The sequence below is a fragment of the Buceros rhinoceros genome, unplaced genomic scaffold (assembly GCF_000710305.1).
Source record: "Buceros rhinoceros silvestris isolate BGI_N320 unplaced genomic scaffold, ASM71030v1 scaffold6539, whole genome shotgun sequence".
Lineage (NCBI taxonomy): Eukaryota > Metazoa > Chordata > Aves > Bucerotiformes > Bucerotidae > Buceros > Buceros rhinoceros.
This window is the reverse complement of record NW_010433182.1, coordinates 23,032-32,645: the sequence shown is the minus strand read 5'-3', so window position 1 is coordinate 32,645 and position 9,614 is coordinate 23,032. Positions and strand designations below refer to the sequence as shown.

General features: G+C 40.9%; 1 protein-coding gene across 2 annotated transcripts in view; it reads left to right on the top strand.

Moving 5' to 3' along the window:
- Positions 1-9,614, top strand: part of RPAP1 (RNA polymerase II associated protein 1) — a 39,965-nt gene that overhangs the window by 11,279 nt on the left and 19,072 nt on the right. For both annotated transcript variants that reach the window (XM_010144015.1, XM_010144014.1), the window contains exons 7-13: positions 1,098-1,213; positions 1,628-1,726; positions 2,173-2,274; positions 3,595-3,762; positions 6,020-6,205; positions 7,903-8,037; positions 8,216-8,395. In XM_010144015.1, coding sequence (XP_010142317.1) covers positions 1,098-1,213; positions 1,628-1,726; positions 2,173-2,274; positions 3,595-3,762; positions 6,020-6,205; positions 7,903-8,037; positions 8,216-8,395 — 986 coding nt within the window. The remainder of the gene's footprint in view (positions 1-1,097; positions 1,214-1,627; positions 1,727-2,172; positions 2,275-3,594; positions 3,763-6,019; positions 6,206-7,902; positions 8,038-8,215; positions 8,396-9,614) is intronic.

Sequence of the window (9,614 nt, the reverse complement as noted above, 5' to 3'; positions counted from 1 at the left end):
CAGCAGGAAAATATCTGATGAAAGACAAGCATCTCAGTGGGGCTCATTGTTCCTTGCAAGAGAAGACCAGAGCACTAGGCTTCATAGCTGCAATGCAAACGAGTTCTGGGCTGCTCCAGCAGGAGTGATGCCATTGCTTTCCATGCCCTCAGACTGCCTCTTCCTGTCCTTATGTGTGATTTCTCTTGAGATAGCTGGGACTTCTTAGCTTATGCCGGTATGGGATAGTGTCCCAGTAGCAAAGCATAATCTTTCCTAGTGGTCAGATCGCTTCCAGTTAACCTCTCTCCTGTTCCTTCACTTGTGAGATTCTTTTATATGCTGAGCTGTCTCTTTTCTAGGGCAACTTCTTTGATATCAGGCTTAAATACTTGTTTCTCAAATTCCAGTCAAAGCTCTTTACAAAGTTAAATCAGTAATTTCTTCCTTTAGTACTTCCACCTTTGAAATTCTTATTCAACTGCCCAGTTTCCCTACTGAGCTGTTTCTCAGACAAGCTGTGTAAATTTTCCGCTGTTTTGATCTTTTCTCCCCAAGCTGATTTCCTCAAAGCTTTAGAGGGGGACACAGAACATAGAGCAGCATCTCATACGTGACAAAAGCACAAATAGAAGTGTTTGCACTCTCTCTAGCATATCTAGGCTGGAATCATACTGGTTTCCAATAATTTGCTTGGACCTCTCTGTATTAATACTTCCGAATAATTTCCCCTGTCCTCTAACACCCCCCTCCTTGGATGATACTAGTTTGCTTTCTTAAAAGTAGGGCTGATAATATTTTTCTGCTCTGGTTCTGATCAGTTTGCCTTATTTGTACCCTGACTTCTGTTCAACTTCTCTCAAATGAGCCTTGTCTGTGAATTTCATTACAGTGCTGTTTACTTCCTCTTCTAGCTTTCATGAAAGATGAAAACAACTTTAAACCTTTGATGTTTATGCATCAGCCAACAGCTTGAAAATTGTTTTCTTCTTATTTTACACGAATCCTAAAGTTGATGCAGTCTTTAAGCCAAGTAGGTTAGTAAAGAGGAAATAGTATTTTTTTCATCTCTGCCTTGGAAGGTAAGACTAATTTTTCCTACCCCTGCCCTGATGCAGGTGATGATCTGCCTGTGAAGCCCAAGAAGGAATGGATTCACATGGACAATGTGGAGTTTGAGAAGCTGGAATGGATGAAAGATTTGCCCTCACCTTTGCAGAAGAAAACCAAAAAGGTTTGAAAGCAGAAACTTTCATGTTTGTGTCTGGATCGTGCTTCTCAGCAGTAACAGTTATGAGGGCTCCAAAAACTAGTTCTCTAGTTATTCAGTCTGGAAGATTTCATCAGACCAAGAGGTTCCCCAGTTCCTTCCATAGGGTGGGATGATATGTGATCAATTAAGTCTGCAGTGCTCAAGAGAGCTAGGAAGTGAGAGTCTATCAGTTGTAATCTGAGATGAAACAAGTCTGAAAGCTAACAGAAAAGGAAAGAAGGAAGTAAGAATTAGAATTAAGAATTAGAGGCCTCGCCTGGGGAGTTTTTCAACTGTCACCTTCTAGTGGTTGATATAAGAAGTGGTATTTTAAGTGATGGATGGAGTGGAAGGCAATAGAAATAATGTTTTTCTCCCTCTACCCTTTTGTTTTAGGGAATGCAAGCTCGATTCAATTTAAAAGGAGAACTGATTCCTGCAGATGCTGATTTACCGACACATCTAGGCCTGCATCACCATGGAGAAGAGGCAGAGGTGGGTGTAATATAGTAGACAGGGTACACCCATTTCCATTTTCCGTGTCAGTTTGGCAGATTCCTTTTGTATCAAGGCTTTCTAGAGACAAAAACTTTAGGAAAGTGCAGATGGGTGATTTTCTTTTGAAACAAGCTCCTGAGGAGGAGTTGGGTCTGCATGCATTGGCTATTTTACTTTCAGAAAACTCCATTAATGCTTTTTGTCTTTAATGCCATTAAGGATCTGTGCTGTTGGAAAAAGATACACATATATATCTCAATTTTCTCCTGTTGCATCAGTGATTAGAATCTCTTTTGCAGTTGCCACAAAGCAGTAAACAACATCGCGTTGATTGCAGTTTATCTCCCATTATGCAGTGTTTTACAGTTAATTTTTAAGTGGCCTGTTTTTATCTATAGCTGAGGGTTGGGTTTTTTAAATTCCTTTTTTTCTTCCCCGTTTAGAGGGCTGGTTATTCTCTCCAAGAGCTCTTTCATTTGTCTCGCAGCCAAGTTATTCAACAGAGGACACTGGCTCTGCAGGTCTTGGGTCGTATTGTTCAAAAGGTGAGTCACTTCACATGGAATTTGTCCCTATATCTCAAATTTCTGGTGGATCAGGGCCCAGATTCTCTGGTACTAGTTGTTTGCTTTCTGTTGTTCAATGAAGGTGAGCAAAATCACCAGCAGGACATTCTTTTTCACTGAGGATCTCCATACTGTTAGAGAAGTGCTGGGACATAGCAAACTGAGTCTCAGGTTTCTCGGGAAGGACATGCTTCCAAGTGTTGTTCAGCAGCAGTGCTGCAGCTTCAGTTCTGTTGCTGCTTTTGTTGGGTTTCTGTGTGTTACTTTTGTGACAAACCTATCCTTAGCAATGACCATTTCACTTTTGTTGCCTGAGCCTTCATAACGTGCTTTTTGTGTAGGAGGCGAGAATGAATCACCCTGCTCCTAGAGCAATGTGCCAATAGCGTAAAGCAAAATGAATATTTGTTTCTCTGTGCATTTCCACATCTTCGGGGAAGTGCTAACCTTTCCTCCGTAACAGCAGTGGAGGCAGAGAAGAAGAAACAATGGTTTTGAGAAGAATGATGGGGCAGAACAGGATGAAATCAGAAGATGGGTCCAGACTTTAGAAAGAAATGTTTCCCAGATTAAGGAGATAGAGTTGCATGCCTCTGTACAGTGAAAGGAGGTGAAAATAAAGAGGGAAAAATACCTGCACACATTTCAACAGCTTTACAGTAGAAATGGGAAGAGACAAACACACAGAATTTTGAGATGTACCCGGTTGAGATGAGACACGCTTGTAACAGCAGGAACTAGCTAATCACAAATAATGAGAAGACAGGGACCAGCTAAGTCGTAAATGAAGGCCTTGTCCTTGGGATGCAGGTGGACTGGACAAAACAGGCAGCCATTAATCAGGGTAAAAGAATCCTAAAGGAGATAACGAAGGCAAAAGTTAATTAACTGGGAATAGGAACATGCTGTCTCAGAAAAACGCAAGAGAGCGTGTGTCAGGATGGAAAGGTGAAAAGTTCATCTAAGAGGAAGACTCCAGCCTTCATCAAATGACCACCACTCAAGACCACCAGAGGACACTGCGCATGCCCAAGAGAGGGACGGACTATGTAAATGAATTTGGGGCAATAATTATAACATTCTTATTAGTTCCTGGAAAGATAATGCATATGTAGTAGTTAACAGTATAAATGATGTCATTGGACTCCCTGTAAGCGCGCACAGAAAGGCAAGAAATATCTCCCCGTGCATCTGACGTCGTAATAAAGAATACCAGCTTAAGAGTCACATTGGGCATTGGGTTTTATATCTGCATTCTTTGAATCGCTTAACACTGGCTCTATGTGCCGTACATTTCAGGCCAGAGCTGGAGACTTTACTTCCTCCTTGAAGGGCAGCATTCTGCGTCTACTGCTTGATGCGGGGTTTCTCTTCTTGCTGCGCTTCTCGCTGGATGATACAGTGGATAATGTCATGGCAGCATCTGTTGGTGCTCTCCGAGCTCTGCTGGTGTCACTTGATGATGAGGTGAGTAAGTGCGTGCCTGGGCTTGGTTTCACGCTAAGCTGTTTTCAGGAATCAGAATGAAAAGACACGGTAAGTAGCTTGAACAAAGGCTTGCTGTATTGGTTAACTTAATGATCAATAGAATGCATTTGCTGTGCTTTGGGACAGGCAAGGGAATGTGTTATCCTGCTTTGAGAGATTCAGACATCTTTTCTCCTGCCCCATGATGAAGTTCGGTGCAGGCTGCTGAGGTTCTTTTCGACATCTTTACAGTCTAAATCAGGCCACTACTAATGTATGTGTACAATTTAGATTTTTAATCTGTTATGTTGTTAGCTTCTTGTTTTGTAGTTTTCCTGCTTCTGAGCACCTGAAATATTCTTCCTACTTTTCTTTATGCCTCATAATGATGCTCTTTTCTTTTTCTCCTATTATCCATTTTCTGCTATTCTCGTTTGCTTTTCTTACACACATAAATACCTAATTTTGTCTTCTCACGTGTCTATTTTCTCCCTGATGCTTTTCCTCCTTTTCAGAAGGTTGAAACTTGTTTGGCTGTTCAGAGATACTAGAGAGCCCTGAGCAGCAAGATTAAGGTGGACTGCTTTGGTCCAGTCAGGAAGGCATTACAGACAAAGCATACTGTGGACTCTGTTTCAAGTTCCTTTCATGAGAGTGCCCCTGTGTCCTGCAAAGGGGCTGGTGATAGAGGAGTGGGCGCATCTCAAGAAGCCACCTGCAACTTCTTTTAGGCCGTTAGAGCTATCCCCAGTGAGGAAGCAAGAGAAAGAAAGGACTAGATAGTTTTCTCCAAGGAACAATAGCTCCCTTTCTAAGCTAATGGTATTCTGCTAGATGAGTCCTGCCCATCCGTGGTAGGTAATGAATGCTTTGAATCGTCTTTCTTTCTCCTGACATTACTCTGATGTGTAACTTCCTGCAATGCTCTGATTCTCAGATCAAAGCTTGTGGCGTGATGTCTTGTATAAGCGGGGATTGCTGATTCTCTCGATGTCAGAAGCAGCAGTGAGTGCTGTGTCAGTATATTGTCTCATTTGGAGAGTCCTTCCTAGAGTGTTGTGCTGCTGAGTTTCAAAGGTTTCTGAGGCAGGTATAGGAAATCTGGCCTTTTGCTCCAGGATCTGTAAGACAAATGGTGTTTATCCCCACTAAAAACACAGAAGATTGACACATGTGAAATAGAAATCATGCTGTCTGAAGGCTTGTTCGTTCATCAGTGGCTCTGGGAAGGAAGAACCTTTCTCTTTGTTTCCTTCGATGATACGACATCCAGATACTCTGTCTTGTGCTTTTCCTTCTCTTGGTGGGAGGAAGGCTATAGTCTCGTACTCTGTATTCCAGATGGAATCACAGCTTCATCCCCTAAAGTCAGGCCTCTACTGACCATGTCATTCACTTACCAACATGGTTTAATATTGCTTTTTTTTTTTTTTAATGCCTGATAAGAACTTTTGCTTCCTTGGCACTTGCATTTGAAATTTTTCAAAGCAGCTCAGGGTTTAGTTGAATTCTACCACTTTTCTGACTGATGTAGTGGTTATTTCTGATTGCTAGTTCAGGGAATTTAAAGCAGTTATTAAGTAGTGCAGACAATTGTGTTTACTGTCTTTTATATTCTAAAGCATTTTGAGGGAAGTAGATCTGCTATGGGAGCAATCCCCTCTCTGAAGAGTTGAAAGCTCACTTACGACAGTATTGCCCTAGAACCTGAGAGTATCTGACACTCTGATTAGCTGTGAACAGCTAATTTTAATTTGCTGAATGGAGGCGTGTTCAAACAAAAGCCAAACAGACATGAATAAATACACCAGGCAGTCTTTGTTTTAACATACCAACTATTAAATATCCATTTTGTGTGATTTGTGACTTGAGTTCTACACAGGTCTAGAAATGGAAATAGAGCCAGTAAATGCTGCATTCCAGTTTAACTTCTAGAGCCTTGGTGTGGTTTGTTTATTTATGTTTATCTTCAACGATTTCCAGTTAAGCTGCATTTTTGTAACCTGTGTAGTGAATTTAATTCACCTCATAGTAATTGCTTTTTCCTGTTTTCCCAAGTGTGTGTGGGTCATAGGTTAAAATAACCTTCCTGAAAAAGCATTGCATTCTACTGGTACCTGTTTAGAATACCCTTTATCGTGTTCCTGGGGCTGGGTGGGAATCAATAAAGCATCCTATAGTCAAAAGCATCCTTGAAAATTTTTTGTCTTCCACAATTTCTTTGTGAGAATTTTATGTGCTTTTACTCTCCTTATAGAAGTATCTTGATTGGACTTTCTCATGGTACCAAGGGATGGCTGCATTCCCCTTTGTCCCCAACAATGAGGAGGAAGAAGAGGAGGAAGAAGAAGAAGAATTAAATAGAACAGAGAAGTCTCAAGGTAAAAAATTAAGGCACGAAAACAAACCAGATGCAGATGTGGCCCGATACGATGTTGTAAAGGTAAGCACGGAGCTAGAACTGAAATTTTTTTAGGAAAATAGGCTTTGCATAGTGGCTGTGTGTGTTGTTGAAATGTCTACCCTGCTACTGAGAACATTTTGACTGAGAAATAGAACTTTCCCTGGATGTTGGATGTTATGTTTCTGTCATATATTACTAGGAGGGAAATTTTATTGATCTCTTAAAATGTAGAGGCTTGACCTCCATGATTTCAGTAGCATTAAGTATCTCTAACTTTCTCTAGGGAAACTGGCAACCAGCAGACTGATGATCTTATAAGACTTGCTGAAAGACTGCATACAAACATGATTTTCAAGCTCAGTTGCTTAAGCTAGAAGTGAAAAGGTTCCAGCCGTTATTAAAGCACCTGTATGCACTTTTGTGAAGTTTAAATGAGCATCACATCTAGAGTGTTCAGAGCTAGTCAGATCTGTGCAATGACATTCTTTTTGTGTTTGACATAAGGTGGCTACTTAGCATTACCCCAGTGTCATTCGTCATATTTGCATTTCTCAGATAAAGAGTTGAGGTTTTCTCACGTATTTATGCCTAATCACACATTCCTGATATGAGGTATAAAAATAGCAATCTTTGTTATCTCAAACTCAGCCTCGATGAAGCTGATGCAACTCTTGCCTTCTATAATCGTTAAAACCCGTGACCACGTAGTCCATGTGCTTGAGCCTGTGTTTGAATAGCACTTGCTTAAAAGCTTCACTGGACAAATGTGTTACAGTACTTGGGCATCTGGATTTGTTTAGAGCCTCTGATTTCAGATGTGTTCTATGAGGTGACACTGCTTAAAAACCTTAACTAGAGAGTTGTAGATAGAAGACATGAGATCGGTTTGTGATTCTGGAAACATTTCCTTGGTTCAGCATAATGAATTTCCTCCTGGTGGCTCAAATTCAGAAAGTATTTGGGATGAAATTTTCCACTCTTCCAGTTGTGAAATTTAATTTCGCATCTGCTTCTTGGCCATTACAACTCAATTACTCCACACAGAAGGAAAAGGAGTATTTAAACTAACAGCTGAAATTGGTCTAGAACTACAACCCTGTTTGCTTGCAACTTTTAAAAAGTATCAGTACTAAGAACTCAGGTGTAAGGAGTTGCCTTTTTCCAGAACTAGGAACGCATAACACTGTCATTTAAACTGGAGATTTGTTTCCTGGCACCGCCACTGATCACGGTCTTCTCTGTGAACCATAACAGAAACCACGTAATCTCTCTGCATCTCTCTCTTCCTACTGCAAAATAGGAATTCGTGTCTGTTCTGTGCTTCCGTCAGCTTTCTCTGACGTAACAGATACTATCAGAGTGCTGCATTAGCTGGGGGTGGTATCTAGCCAAAATGATTCAAGGAGCATGAGAACACTTTTCAGCCCCATTAGGTTTCAGTAGTCCTTTACAGGGAAGGTTATTTTCCTATTCCCTGTTATTTACAGTTTCATACTCTGGAAAACACAAGTATTCAAACCCTACCAACGGTCTCATTCGGAAGAGAAGTTCAGTTGTTCTTGCTAGTGTACTGGCAAATCAGCAGAAACTTACTTCTTTTGTTTTCCTCACTGGTAATTTTAAAACAGTCTCTCTGCAGAAGATGTAATTGAATCTGCTTTTGTCTTTCACTTCGGAGAGCAGTTGTTAAGATCATGATGGGGGGGTGGTGTTTTGTTTTTTTCTTTTCCTCTCAGGGACTGCTCAAGACACGGATCCAACACCGGCTAAGGTACATCCTGGAGGTGGTACGACCTGTTCCAACAGTAGTTCTGGATATACTGCACATCCTCACCCACATAGCAAGGCACTCCTCTGAAGCATGCAGCCAGGTAAATCTCCCATTGTACAGGAGCTCGGGAATGATAGAGTAAGGTTTGAAAAATGGAAAAAAGCAGCAAGGTAAAGTTATGGCAAGGAGATGAGACAAATTGGTGTGTTTTGCATGACTTCTGCATGTCTACACAATTGCATACCTTTAGTTACGTGCTGCCTGCTATTTATCTGCAGCTGCTTGACTGCCCTCGGCTGATTGAGACAATTGTCAGGGAATTTCTCCCTACTCAGTGGGATCCCCAAGTGGCTGAACCAGGGTGTTTACTCACCAGCCTCCATGGAGTTGCTTGTGCTACTGCTATGAAGTTCATCAGAGTGTTGGCATCTGGAGGCCGAAACGCAACAGCCAGGCTGGTGAGTGATTCTTAGGAGAGCTTTTTCGACTGCAAAGGCCTCTGTTCTCTGTGCCTTATATATAGATAGGGGATTAATTGGAGGTGACTCTGAGCTGAAGCTAAAATGATCATTGTGAAGAAGGTGCGTATGTGTGTTTTGAAGGAATTGTTGACAGTCTCCTAGTAATGATGTCCTGTATACCAGTAGAAGACCCATCTCAAACTTTTCTCTGTTGGTTTTTTTTTGTTTGTTTTGTGCACCAGTTGTGCAAATTCACATAACACAGTTCGGTGATACTGACCAAAAGCAGATGTTTAGAACAGTGTGACACTCTGCTGTGTACCAGTGATAGTCATCTTAGGACTGTATAAACCAGAGATTTAATCACTATCCTTGTGTTTTACAACCCTGATTGAACTTTCCTGCCATTAACTTGTCTTAATAACTCTGAGGTCATTTACTGGTGTTTCGAACTTCTCTCGTCTACTTTTGGACAGGTATTCCAGTTCAGAGATAATTGCGTTCACCCATATAAGTCATCACACTGATGCTATAAATGCATGACATCTACCAAGAGGAGCACCCATTACAGTGCAATGGGCACCTCTTAGGGTTTTTGGTTCAGTATCGTTAACAGCATCTAATGAATCACTGTCTAGGAAATTGCTAACATCAGCAGAAGAACACCAATCTGTACTATAAAATACACAGAGTAATGTGCTGATAATGGATAGTGGGTTATTTAAAGGCTGTAAGTGGTGCTAGGAACGTAATAGAAAATCTCTAAATTTTACTCTTGTTTCATGCTTTGTGTACTCCAGGTGTTTAAAGGCAAGAAAAAATTGCTTACAAGGTTCTTGCCATTCAGGCTTTGGTTCTGTGCCTCTCTTGTATGGCGTATTACAGGCATTTAAACATGGAAGTGGAAGATAATTAAAAAAAACTAAATAAAAATAATTTATGCAGGTATTTATTTTATCTAACAATTTTTTTCCATCTTCCTCCTCTGGAAGTAAATTTGACTTTGTCCTCTGTTATGTAAGAGGGGTATCAGAATTCATAGTTTGATTCATCAGGTCCTTTGCTTTCTTGCTGGTATGCATTGATTTTTCTACAAGATGTCTCTGAAACATTTGAAGCTTAAATTATCTATAATATGTCCTTGTGTTGTGAAAAAGATACGAACTCGTTTGTTTAGACAGAGCACACACAAGCTTTTGTATGTGTGGGAGAGGGA